The 14,381-nt window shown below is 44.6% G+C and overlaps 1 protein-coding gene across 1 annotated transcript; it reads right to left on the reverse strand.

Annotated features, from left to right (window-relative positions):
- Nucleotides 1-1,004: 1,004 nt before the first annotated feature.
- Nucleotides 1,005-14,098, reverse strand: ATOX1 (antioxidant 1 copper chaperone). Its single transcript, XM_044454659.1, has 4 exons — nt 13,947-14,098; nt 10,932-11,007; nt 7,296-7,465; nt 1,005-1,253 (listed from the first exon to the last, which is right to left on the reverse strand). The coding sequence occupies exons 1-3, from the start codon at nt 13,950-13,952 to the stop codon at nt 7,341-7,343; spliced, it is 207 nt and encodes a 68-aa protein (XP_044310594.1). The 5' UTR covers nt 13,953-14,098; the 3' UTR covers nt 1,005-1,253; nt 7,296-7,340.
- Nucleotides 14,099-14,381: the final 283 nt, after the last annotated feature.

The raw sequence follows: 14,381 nt of genomic DNA on the forward strand, positions 1-14,381 counted from the left end.
TATTTTCATTAGCAATCAGGACTGAGATTAAAAGGAAGAAAAACAAGGACTTACTGGGAGGCAAGAGAGACTTTTTTCTAGCTAGTACATCTGCTCTTACTCAAGACTCCTATGTGGCAGTGCATAATACTGTGATGGAAATACACACGAGTCCATAGAACAACAGGGGCAATTCTTTGCATGTTTAGGAGGAAAATGTCCTGCAAGTTTTAAGTTTTCCCCTAGATATTCACAATCCTCTGTATGTTCTGCTTGCTTCATGTGTATTACGTTGAGTTTTTCCTTGGGTGCATCATCTTCGGCCACCTATTACCCAATAGTACAGTTTGGGCAGCATGAGAACACATGCACACAGGAAGTCCATGCTCAAATTTGAATGTTGCACTGCAGTGACTCCAGCCATTCTTTGCCTTGATGCGCCTTCATGCTGGGGACTGTGCCAGGCACACCACACCTGTTTCCCAGCCCTCCTCCCAGGTGCCCAGGACAGGATACACAAAGTGCTCCTATTAATATCTGTACCCGACTGGGCAGCAGGGCTGACCCTGAGCCCCACATGCTGGGGAGGGGTATGTGTGGAAAACCTGTAGACTCCAGCTTTTGCTGAACTACCCATCCCATCATCCCGGTCCATAGATCACTCTGGCTCAAGTTCAAAAATGTCTGGCAAGTAAATAAGGTAAAATAAAATTACCTATCTTGGGGAGGTCTTGTCAGGCAGATCAGCCTAATCTAAGGCCACTCAGTAATGTCAACAAATGATGTTTGGATATTTGAACCCCGCTCTCCCTCATTCTCTGCTTTCTGCACCACACATCCACTGTGTCACCGTAACTTGGAAACAAGAAAAATATATTATGTATTGGCACCCAGCAGTGTAACCCAGCAATGCTCAGTACATCCCTTTAGAGTGTTACCACATTAGCAAGTAGGCCGAGGTTGTTATTTAGTTTTAAAACTAAACTAGAGCAAAGGCTTTAAAAAAATACACTGACACCATCACATTTAAAGGAAAACTAAAGCAGCTCCTTTGTTTATTACAAGGCCAAAAAGAAGAATGCATAAGCAGTACATCTGTGGGAGATAACTTGGGACATCTGTCAAGGTCAAGATTTTGCTTAGTTCTTTCCCTGCCAAAAGCAGTCTTCTTCCCACCCATTCCTTCTTCTCCAACATCTGGCAGGGCAAGTGCAGTCACAGGAAGAGGACTGATGGACTCATAAACCTTCTCACTGAAGCCATGCTAAGCCTTGCTGAAAAATCAAGGAAGGGCAAAGAGAATTAGACAAGACTACCATCTGCTGGTGGAAGTGCAAAGGGAGATCAGCCTTAAGCAATTGCAATAAAGAGTCTTGTGGCACTTTTAAAATGACCAAGTGCATTATGCTCTAAGCATCCATGGACTGGAATCTACTTCATGCACAAGGAGTAATCCTCAACCGGCAGGTCTAGGTGCCCCTGCAGACAAAGGTTGTAGCTAATGGCGATGAAACGCACAGAGCAAAATATGGGACAATTCATTTAGCACTTAAATGTGTGCAAAATAAGAACAATGACCCTTTATAGCAGCAATAATTCATATGAATTCAACCATCTTACTATGGATGAGTAAATTAGTACCTGGTGGGAGAGAAAGCAATTGTGGCTATTCAGGCCAAAATGAATAGAACTGATTTTCTCAGTAAGTTGTAATTCAGCAGTTCCAGGATGGAATTTCCTTGTGACAATTGAACTAACAATTTGTTCGAACCATAAGGACAGTAATGGAATGTCCGGGTAGGTTGAAATCTATTCCTACTGTTTTCTGAACACTGCAATTTCCTCTTTAAGCAACGTCTATTTTTTTAGGGTCTCATCCATTTCTTTCAAAGCATGCAACTGTAATGTGCTCCATTTAGATAAGAGGTACTGGGGGTGGGTGGCTTCTCTACCCAAGGAAGCAGTATTTAATCTGTAACAAGTCAGTTTCAAAATCTTCCTGAAGGAAAAGGTTTATTATTTATTTCTGTAGTGCTCATTTTATGTATCACAGTTATGTCTCACATTTTCTCCAAGGAGCTCAAGGTGGTATACATGGACATGCACATGGCAGGCATGTCATGAGTGGAGCTGGCTGGAGCCAGGGGTCAGACTAGATGGCCCGGGCGGCCCCTTCGGACTTGCTCTGTTTCTATGTTCTATGTTTCTATATATGGTTCTTCCTCTCTTTTTATCCTCATAATATCCTGTGAGCAAAGTTAGAGAACTTTCCCTGGAATAAAACATGACAAACTGAAACTGTCAGACTTTAAACACCTCATGAGAAGTCAAGACTCAATAAAGAAGGCACTTAGACTAGAGAAAGCTAAAGGTCCATGAAGAGGAAGATCAACCATGACACGGATCACTTCCATAAAGGAAGGCAGAGTCTTGAATTTCCAAGAGCCGACTAGAGTTGTGAAGGACAGGGCATTTTGGAAGGGTCTACAGAAGTTGGAGATGACTTGATGGCATGCAAGAATACCAGAGGTCACCCAGAGAGCTCCCTGATTGAAAAAGGTTTTGAATCTGGGTCTTCTTGGCCTCTAATCACTACACTACCCAGCTTGGAGATGCTCTTTGAACCATCCCTGTCAAAGGAGGCCCAGATTCTTTTGATGGGGCAGACTGCGCTTTGGGCCAGAACACCAACTGCAACTGATCCTAGGCAGGGCCCAGTCTTCTGCTCCATGCTCTGGTAGCCCTCAGCTGAGGATACAGTCAAAACATTCCATGTGCAGCTGCCTTTAGAGAGTTTGGAAACTGCAGTGAGTTCAGAATGCAGATACCAGATGATCAAGCGGACCTGAGCATCTGGATGCCGCACCCTGATGTTATGCTAGCAGCTGTGCCCCCCCCCCCCCAAATCTGTTTCCAGGCCCTATTCAAATTGCTAGTTTTGATCTTTAGGGTATCAAAGAATGCACGAGAGGCAATTTGCTGTCATTAATTGTGCTTAATGTACTTGTGCAATTATTGCTTTTAACCAGTTTTATTGGTGATTTAAGCTACCTTGAATGGTTAGAAAGGTACGATACAAGTCAAATCAATCAATCAAGGATCCTAGACAGTATCTAGAAGTCCACAGGATTCTTTGGATTTCCAGATGCCATTTCAGATTCTCAGATACCCTTTGAAATTGGCTTTCTTGCTGGCCTGCAAAGCGGGAGAACAGTAGAGATACTTTTCACCTCAATGCGCCTTTGGCCCTGCATAAGATGCCTATAATCCCCTGAGCTCAGAAGCTGGGTTGTTCTCTAACAATCTTTTGCCATTGATGCCTACTTGTTTATTAAAATCTCCAGTTCAGGCCTTCTTCTGGGTGCCCTGCCATCTGAACCCTGGCAACTACCTTCTTAGCGGTGTCACCCCAATTGTTCCTACCATATGCTCCTGCTGGAGTGTTACGATCACATTCGGAAGCTCTTCTTTGAGTGTTGCTTCCGACAATGGGAGAACGGGTGGCTGCCACGGAAGCAGCCTTTTCTGCAAAGCCCCTGCTGCTGGCCTATACAGTGCCCTTCCTGTGGAGATCTACCTGGTATCTCACTGTATACCTTTAGACACCAGGCTATGACCTTCCTCTTCCAGCAGGCACTTACTATTGAATTTGCAATTATTAACTTTATTGCTGATCCTTTCACATTGTAAATATTTTTGCTGTGTTGTTGTATTGGTTATTTATTGTTGTTTCAGACTGTGATGACTGTAAACTGCTCTGTGGGCACTGCTACTCGGTCTGTAATTATTTATTAAATAAATAATAGTACATAATAACTGAGGAATGCTTTCCTGCCTGGTGCTGACTTTGCTGGTGGGGTGGGCAGGTTAAGCACCAGGCAAAGACCTTTCCATGTTCTCAGGCCTCTTCGACAGAATTTTAGCTCTGCTGATTCTTCTATTTTTGCAACATTTTTACTTAAGTATTTGTATTTTCTTTTATGTAAACTCCCTGGGAGTTGTCATTGAAGCGTGGCATAAATATATTTATAACAACCAAAATCGGGATCTTGATACATGTTTCTGTGGCTATTGTCTTCCAAAACCTTTTGTGGCACACTTTTGGCTCAACTGGAAAAAAACCTGGAAAGAAAGCATCAGAGACACAAAAGGAGAACGGTGCTTGAGATGCACAGTTGAAGAATGATCCAATTCATAGCTACGAGGGGTCTGGTGGTGGTGACCACATGTACAAATATGAGGAGGATGTGGGGAAGGATCTGCTTTGACCACAAGACGGGTTAACTTTCTTAAGCTCCATTTCCAGGCCTAACCAACCTGTCATTTCTGCTATGGGATGAGGGGCAGACAGTCCATGTGTGGCAAAAAAGTACTCCATAAAAGGGTCGGTGAGGGAGTGGGGAGGCACTGTCCTAGGCTCCAGCACTCGTGGTTGGTCTGAAACAGTGACCCCATCCTTCTAAGCGGCACACAGGTGCCAAACAGGTGGGGGGGGGGGAGACACACTGGGGGTTTTGATTTCTAATTCAAATCCTCAAATCCTTCCTCTTCTCCTTTCCAAATCTGCACATGCACAGAGAGAACCATGGCTTCCAAATGTACATCTGGCTCCCAATATCAAGGAGAACCTGTTCTCCTTTCTATCACTGCAGGAAACCAAGAAAGAATTCAGGCTGAATGCCTCCTTTCTGCACTGGTGCTTGTTTGCATTATCCATTAGTATTCCACAGCTGAAGCTGAGGCGTGTGCATCCCACAGCTCTGCTTGAACACTGAAACTGCAGACAGTGTTCACAATCTGAAGAGTCTCTGCTACCTGCTTAGTTTGTAGTTTTCTGAAGCCAAGATCTTGGCTAAGTGGCCAAGATCAAGTAAATATCAGGCACTGGGGTGCATAGGAGGGCTGTGGCAGATTTCCTATGGGAGACAATACTTAGCAAATTCTCACCTACTGCCAGAGTGGTTAGCAACAGTTGAAGAGAGCACAGATTATGCAAAGAAAGTCAATTTCATAATCTGCACAAATGGATTCAGATTTTGTAATCCTCAGAACAGTCCCACTGGAATCAATATAACTTACGTGAATGTGAGTAACAAGTTCTAATTGGTCTGTTCTAAGGATGAACTAAATCTGGACTGAACTGACAGAATTCAGGGTGGTGATTTTGGGTGCTGAATGAGTTACTTTGGGGCAGGATCTTGATTTCTTAGTGCAAAGAGCAAACACATGGATATTTTTTTAAATGATCAGGGCTGCTTTCTTGGAAGGACACCAAGTAATTGCTTTCTATTTTCCAGCAAGCATACCAGTGCAGCCCGACACCATTCTCCAAGAAAGCCTTTTAATGTGAACCAGTGATACCTTTAAGGAAGTCTGAAATCTTTGCAGTGCCCACCTCGATGCCATGGGTCACCCAGCAGCTCAGCCAAAACACTGGCAGTAAGCAGACAATAATTTCCAAAGTTCAGTAGAAGTGCTATCCCCCTTAGCACTACGCACGGCACTAGAAATACACCAGACAGCCTCACAACATGACAGGAGTGCAGGGAGCCTGTTAATTTATAACCCAAACCCTAGCTGTACCCTTTTCTTGGAATTCCATACAAATCAGTTGTGTGGCAGAACTGATCACAAGTGCTTTGTGGCCTAGGCCACAGAAACACTGGAAAATAAAGGGGCGCTCCTGAAAGGAATGGCCAGCCTTATGCTGTTCCTCCCTACCCATACATGTTACGTTCAGACAGGTACTTTCACTTTTTAAAAGTATTTAAAACTGTTTTAAAGAGCTGTTTCCCAACCTGAAGAAGTGACAGTGGGGGCAAAGCAGTGTGCTATTCCTCATGGAAACTCTCCATTAGACACTCCCCACAGAGCACCCACATGGAGTCCACATGCCTCTATTGCTTCAGAGCTTATAATGTTGCGGGGGGTTATCTTGGTGCCCCTTCCCATCTTAACTAATATTGAAGCCTGCACAACTAGCTTTGCTCGAGACTACAGTGAGACCAAAAACTGAGCTGTGGATAGTAACCCCTCAACAGTACTGCCTGCAGTCCCTACTACTGTGAAAACCTACTCTTAATTATAATATTTCTATCCTGCCCTTTTCCTCCACAAGAAACTCAAGGCAGTTTACATAATCCTCCTTTCCCTTTTAACCTCACAAGAGCCCTATATGGTAGGTTAAACTGAGACTCTGTGGCTCATACACCCTGAGAGCTTAATGACCGAGCAAGGACTAGAATGTGGATCTCCTGGGTCCCAGTCCAGCCATCCAACCACGGCACCATCCAGGCTCTTATGAGCTTATACAGGTCAGTCAGATATAGATTCCCAGGGATGTGTTAGTAGCTAGCAAAAATAGGTATTGCATGTACAATTCCTCAAAGGTAGAAAAAAAATCCTAATTTGCATTAGTATAATACCTTTATTAAGCCAGCCAAAGTTGGAGCTTCCATTTTGGAAATGCTGGCCCTTTTCATGGTTGCAACTTTTTCTAAAAGGCTAGGCACACACAGCCTCAGCCAATCTGTCCACAAGTGGATGGATCAGAGTCACAGCCTCTGTATAGCCTCATCTTGTAGCTGAAATACAAGCTGGCCTCAATTAGTATAAAATGTGAGTTCTGTAGGCAGAATATATGAGGGCAGAACTACACATTCGAACCTCTTTTTGTGTGAGACGAACAAATGGCAAAAGCTGGGAAATCACCCGTGATGGATGATGAGTAAGGAAAGGTAATGGGCCATCTGGGGACCCTCTGTGAGCCACAGTGCCCCACAGGTCTGAGGCTCAACACTCCTGCTTGCCAGGATCTGTCTGGCCATGTCAATATTAGCAGAAGAAAAAGTATGATCTGAAGGCATCTGGTTCTGAGTTTCTCTGCCCTCAGTTCATTTAAGTCAATTATATGAATGTGAGGACATTATTGGTAAGATGACTTCCCATTGCCTGGATTCATGCCACACAATAACCTACACACAGGGGTTAAATATGGCTTGAGCTTGGGCTGTCATTGAACCATGGAACACTGTTGAAACATGGGTTGTGTTGTCTGAACCCAGTTGAGATAATAACCCATAGTTTGTTAGCTCAGCCAGGCTCAAAAAACATCATCATCCATACAAAGTTCAACAACTCACACTCAGCCCATATTCAACCCTTGAGTGCAGGATATCATGCTGTCTGAACCTGGTCATTTTATTACTATGTGTAGCTGTTATTTTCAGCTCATTTCTCACGAGGTACCAGTCTCCTCCTAGGTTTATATAGTTTTATACTGTTTAAATAGTTTTATACTATTTCTGGCATCTTACCTTTCCTGCAGCAGAGGAGCCCTACCAGCCAATCCTCCTAGATGGTTACTTCTCTCCAAGATAGGAGGCATCTTTCCCAGTTTTCTTCAGCGTATCCAACAAAGTGTCGACATTGTGCTCTGACTCAATACTCACTTTCTTGTTGGGTAGGTCAATTTCAAACTGAACACCTGAAGGAACGATACGACATGGATCAAAAAGCGGACAACACAACAGGTCCCATGAGTCTTTCTCACAACTGAGTGCTAGTTTGAACAGAAAAGCAACACACAGGATATATGATTCAGGAAGACACTACTTAGGGTGTGATAGGACTTTTGCTCAGGACTGTGCTTTCCATGCCAAAGGACTGGGAAAGATGCCGATAAGCACCTGGGAGCTGCTACCAGTCCAATACAGACCAGCTTTCCCCAACCTGGGGCCCTCCACTTGTGCTAGACTACAAATGCTACCACACCCATTAAGCACAGGCTTGTATGAGTTTAGGACAGCCCTCCAGATGCTGCGGAAGGCCCATGGGAGTCACAGTCCAGCACATCTAGAAGGCAGCAGGTTGGACAAACAATAGAAACATAGAAACAGAGCGAGCCAGAAGGGGTCTCCCAGGCCATCTAGTCTGACCTCCGGCCCCAGCCGGCTCCGCTCACAACATGCCCACCATGTGGACGTCCAGCCTATCCTTGAACACCCGCACCGATGGGGCCTCAACGATCTCTCGTGGAAGCCCATTCCATACCCTCAGGATCCTAACTGTCAGGAAGTGCTCCCTGGCATCCAAAATGCTTCCTGGCATCCAACGTTGGTTCAATATTAATGAACCAACCAATGCTCTGATCTGGTGTAAGAAAGATTCTTATCCAATGTCAGCCGACCTTCAGCTATACTTGTTTTTTTTAATGTTGTTGTTTTTAATCATTATATATTCTACTATATATAGTAGAATCAGGGTTGCCATCAGGGTTTGGTTTTTTCCACCTGTCATGTCACACTCCCAAGTCTTGGAGCCTTTGTAAGGAAGCCACTGCTTGTGCTGCCTCCAGGAAAAGCTTGGAGACATCTGCCCAGGGAGACACTTTTCCAACTTAGCAGGTGGGGTGGGGTGGTGGTGTAACCATCTGGAAATACTCCAAAGCTCAATCTAGATCAATAGATCCTCCAGAGGAAATTTTTGTCCTTCAGTTCTCATACGCTCCAGTCAACACAGACAATAGTCAGGGATTAGAGGAGCTATAGTCTGGAAATCCAGATGACATCAGGTTGTCTATTTTTGCTGCAGGTGTAGCTCTTTCCCAAAGGAAGTAATCACATACAACAAAGCCTGTATTTCCCTGTATGTGTTGTGGAACAGAATTCTACTTCAAACACACACACTGAATACTTAAGCATAAGTCTGAACCAAGCATGAACTGCAGAGTCAGTGTTTTAACTATTAATACCAATCTAAGGGGGCATGCTTTTTGTTTTTAAGGAAACAAGATGCTCCTTTCGAGCCAGTTCACATGGCAATCTTGGATTAACCCACACATTTCTGAAATCTAGCAGGAGTGAGTGAGCACATGGCCTCCAGTGCAGACATTGCTTCCACTTTTAATTAAGAACCTGCAAATGCTCCATTTGAAGGTTGTTAGCATGGCATCCAAGCCTGGACAATCTGGGTTGCTAAGTGAAAGAAATCATGACTGTGCTGTAGAATTTATTAGATTTGTTCTTCAGTACAATAAGCTGCTGTTTAGGACTTAAGAGAAAAGCAAGTTACATTTTTGAAGATGTGACGGGACATTAAAAAACCTCCATTCTGTCCCTTTTCCAACTTCTCAGCACTTTCCTTAGAGGTCTGGCTATGTTCAGTTTTGCAAGAGCCCTTCCACCCTTGACCAGTCTATGGTGGTTCCCAGGCAGATTGATTTCCCTGTGGTAACATACCCTCTGTCTTTTCCTTGAATTTTACTAGGTTGGGCAACTTGAAGCACTCTGAATGTTCTAGCCTACAGCTCCCATCATTCCTTACCACTGGCTATGGTGATGATGGAAGCTGTAAGCTAACACGAACACTGGGAGAGCCAGAAGATGCCTGTACTTGTTTAAAACATTTCAGTGTCTTGAAGGAAAGGCCTGACCTACAATACAAGAAAAGTGGGTGGCTGAAGTTTAAGCCGCGAGACTCAGCTTATAAGAAAATGAGGGTACCCTTTTGCCATTTTCTCCTGCCTTTTCATAGGCAAGTTAAAATTAGTGCATCAGGGGAGAAAGTTTAGTCCAGTCTGCTCCCAACTGTGCAACTTTTCTGCTCTGGTTTTCACACAGAAGAGCACTGAAAAATATAGCCTACTCCAACCATCCATTCTGTCATCTCATTTTGGTACATTGACAGGCCTGAGGGCAGGCACTGCACTGCTGCCTGCACAACATCGTGACCAGATTGAGCTTCAGTGTTGCTTGGAGACTGTATGTATTGCCCAGAGAATGTGCACAAGGCCACCGAGACATGCCCAGCCCTCAGAGCCTCTCAGAGAGTGTGCATAATGCCCAAGCATGGCACATTCCCCAGGGTTTTTTGGAGACTATGTCTATCGATGGAGAAAGGTGCACAAGCCCCTCTTCATGGACAGATTATGTACATATTCTCCACAAGAACACAGGATGCAGCTTCTTGGTAGATGTTTTCAGTGAATGTTGTGAGAACGTCGGCTTCACGATGATTCCCAAAAGGAATGGAACTTCTGCGTAGGAAATCCTTAGCGTGTGAAGTGGCCCTTGCTGAGGATGTCCTTCACTGCCTCGCCACTACCATCCCGACACCAACACCCATTTAGAGCAGGACAAGAGCTGAATCCTGGTAGGACATTAAAGACAGCCACGGATTCAGATCTCCTCCTGCAGACTAAACTCTAGACTAGAGTTACACAGAATCACCAGCAATTAAATGAGTGTAGGATGACGCCTAGACAACAGAATCAGCTTTACTGGACAATTTGTTATGGTCTAGAAGAGAAAATGTGCCAATCAATCTACACTGTCTCACCAAGGGTCACGGGATGCAACTTAAACATTCTATTATCAACAATCAATAATTAGTTACTGACCAACTACTAGCATGAAGAACAAAGCAGCTTTTGAGAAGTCACTTGCTACCTTAGCTACAGCAGGGAATGAAATTAAAGTGTGTCCCAGAAATGATATCTTTCAAGTTTAAGTATATAGAATGAATTGGATATCCAAGTATGAGTATAACCACCACATACAACTGGAAATTAAAAAATCAAGTTTCTAATAAAACACATTGACAACTGCAGAAGATGACTGTGGAGCACAGGCCATGGCCAACTTGGTGCCATCCAGATGTGCTGGACTACAACTCCTAGCATCTCTTATATTGCTTAAGGATGCTGGGAGTTGCAATATGACACGTCTGGATGACATCAGGTTGGGCAGGGCTAGACACATATTTCAGTGGGATAACAGCTGTACTTCAAGCTAATACGGGGCTTGGCTTGCAATGTATGAGTAAGAGTCCAACCCACCCAGCAAGACGGTCTCTTGCTTTGCAACCAGGGCAAGCAGGAGTCCTTTAAGTGCAACACTAAACCCGAGAAGCATCATGCGTTCAAGTGCTAGCGTCTGCCATGTCACACTCACCTCCCAGCTTGTTGAGAACACGGGTAACAGCACCGGAGCATCCTTCGCAGGTCATGTCTACAAAGAACTCGTGTTTCTGAAAACATTGGAAGAAACACTGAGTGAGGCCGCTGAAATGAACCTCACTGAGCAACTGTGTGATAGTGCAGGAAAAGCAAGTCAATAGGTTAATACAGTAGCGAGACATTTTTAAGCAGTTGTTCAAAAGCACATTCAAATCTTTGCAAAACAAACTCATATTCATTGCAATATTCATAAATCTGAGTCTTATAGGGCATAAGCATGCAAATATCACTTGCTACCATATCAAGCTCAAATTGTAGACACCTGCCTAAAGAATATATTGTCAGCTAAAAACAATGTTTTTATTCCATTACTGAAGGTGGACTGGTTTAAAATCAAGGTGATTTAAATCACCAAGGTAGACAGGAGAAGGTCTATTTGGGAAATGATATCTCCTAAACAATATTGCAGGTCATGTACAACTAAACAGACTCTTTATTCTGCTTCTATTATTGCGATTTTACTTTTGCTCTGTAAAGCAAATACAATCCAGAACTTGTGCTCAAGAACACCCAGGCAATAATGTCTGTTTTAGACATTAAAACACCCAGAGTTTTCCAGATGCAAGCAGTGCTTGGTAACTAGATGGAAGAGCTTATCTTCTCAAAATGCAAAGGCAATTTCTTTCTTTATAGAAAGGAAATGCTCATAACTAGAGAGCAGGGCAAATTACAAAGGTAATTTGTAGTTATCTGATTATCCAGGTAGGCATAAAGCAGCCTTCCTCAGCCTTGTGCTCACCAGATGTGTCAGAACACAACTCCCTTGATCCCTAGCCATAATGCACATTGCTGGGGCTGATGTGCAACACTTCTGGAGATAACCAGGTTGGGGAATGCCTCTTACCAGAATCCAGAACAGCATCTCTCAAGTCTGGAACCTGTGATGACTTGCTATACCATGTCAGTAGTAGTTGTAATAATCCCCCTTTATTTTCATTTTTTTAAAAAAAATAGAATGCTGACCATTCTTCCCAGAAGTTCAATAAAACCTCAAAAAGTTGGAAAATCTACAATCTGTATAAATTGTTACAGGTAATGAAAATCCATGTGCAATCGCACTTTTTCTGAAGTTCTAGATTACAGCCCTAATTTTTCTTATACTGCTTGTAATTTCTGTATACTGTGAATTAGCTAATGAATACTATTACTATCCTCTTAGCAGACAGGTTAAAGATGTTCTATCTCAGCTTCTGCAACCTAATGGTTTGGATTTCAACTCCCATCAGCCCCAGCCAGCATAGCCAAGCATCAACAATCTTGGGAGCAGTGCTGCAAAGCATCTGGAAGACACCAGGCTAGGGAAAGCTGGACTACCTGAATTCCTGACATTTGATCATGCTGGCTGGGGATGATTGGAGTTGAAGTCCAAAAGTCCTAAGTCTGGGGAAGTCCCTAGTTTATCCTCCCACTGTGCAAAGTATGAACCAGTCCCAGGTTGATAAGATTAGCAAACTCAGCATCCTTTGTAAACAGCTCAGCCCCAAGCGACTTATGTGTCTCTGCAGCTTTTTGTGCACTGTTATCAAAGCCTACAAGAGGTGTGGGAATGAAGTCAGCCTTTGAGTGACTAACCGGTTTTTCCTGGTACCTCTACAGGTGCAATTCAGAGGTCTGAAACAGGAGATTGTCCAGAAATTTAAGTCACACAATCAAACATAATTTGGATAAGGGACAGACAAAAATGTGTGTGAGCTACAATGCCATAGAGAGGCCAAACTCCTGGCATCTTTCAGATTTCTACCTTCACTAGATGATCTAGAAAGGCTGATCTATGGGCCGATTCACACTGACCACTTGTCCTAAGCAGCAGGTCCAGGCTCAAGATCTCCTGTGAAGATCACAGAACAAAATGTTGGAAGGGACCTTTTTCTTGTGTGTAAAAACATCATCACCAACATTGTTGGCCATGTATGGGAAAGAAATGCTTGAGTGGAAGCCAGTCCCACTGTCAGGCTCCACTCAAGGTACTCACCGACAAAGCAACACACATTAGCAGTTCTGATGCAACATACTCACAGGGAACAATTCCCAAAGAGCTCCTGTGAAGATAGACTACAACCCAGTGACTGTCTCTTCTTTTTCGATTAAGCAGGGGCAGTAAACCTCAGAAAGTCACACCATATTCTAAGCATCACAGCTAACCACTTTTTGGGTAGTGATGAGGAAGACGTTCAGGTCAAATGTTCATATGGTCCATGCAAAGCTTTATTCTGAAGGCTATTAGTCTGAGTAAAATCCACTGATTTAGCCAATAACAAGCTTGATTTGCTTCATTTTCTTGAGGCCTCAACTTGAGATTTCCCTCTGATTGTATTAATTGTGTTACCAACCCACCCAGTGTTTTCAAGTAAGGCATAAAATGGTATAAGGTAACAACACAGCTACCCCACCCTGACCATGGGATGAATACAAGTAGGGCTGGCTCGCTCGCTCGCTCGCTCGCTCTCTCACACACACACACACACAGCCAGACAATTTAAGCTGTCGTAGCTTTTAATCAAATAGCGGCTGCAAAAATCGTGCGATAAGTGGTCAAAACAATCCACATCCTCAGGATGCAGGAATCCTGATCTGACGAGTTGCAAGCCATTTTTAAGTAACTTGAGCAAGGCCACAGACAGAAACCCGTGGCAAGTCACCGATCCGCATCCCCCCGCCGCCGCCCCCCCCGGATCCAGAACACTTCGGAATGCGTCCACTTTCTTCACGAAATAAGAACCGTTCCAAGGGGGCGTCGTAGAAGAGGGATGAGCGACACGTTTCAACTTGGGCCTGGGAGTCTGTTAAAGAGGAAGCTTCCAAGGAAAGCAACGAGCTTCCTTTCCGCTGGCCAGAAACCATAGGACGCCGGTGGAGGGGCTGATGCAGCACCCGCAGCTGCTCAACCAGCCTATTTCACGGCCCCGCGACCCAATCCGCGCCTCGGATTGCGGGGTTTACGATCACTTACCGGCATGGCGGCAGCGGCGGCTCTCCAAAGCCTCCCAGCGCCGCTCTGAAACGGAATGATCCGTCTGCCTTTTCAGCGCCTGCAAAATGAAAGGCCACCGAGCGCGCCCCTCCCTCCCTGCCTGCCTCCTCTGCCCGCCAGCCCTTTTCCTCCAAGCCTTCGGTGGCAGAACGAGCAGAGGGAGGGCGGGGAGGAGCAAGCGAGGCGCATTTCTTCCTGCTGCCACTAGGGGTAGAATTGCCATGCGCAGGCACGCTGCGCCAGCTTCCCCAACCACGTGCCTCCCAGATGCACTGGACCGCAATTCCCATCTTTCCTAGCGTCGTGCTGGCTGGAAATGATGGGAGTTCCAAATGGAGTGCTTTGGAAAGCACTGGGCTGGTTAAAACCGATCTTCACAGAGGTACTTCAACCCACAGATTGTCCTGGAAAACC

Source organism: Varanus komodoensis, unplaced genomic scaffold (genome assembly GCF_004798865.1).
Source record: "Varanus komodoensis strain SLA01 unplaced genomic scaffold, ASM479886v1 scaffold7_3, whole genome shotgun sequence".
Classification (NCBI taxonomy): Eukaryota; Metazoa; Chordata; class Lepidosauria; order Squamata; family Varanidae; genus Varanus; species Varanus komodoensis.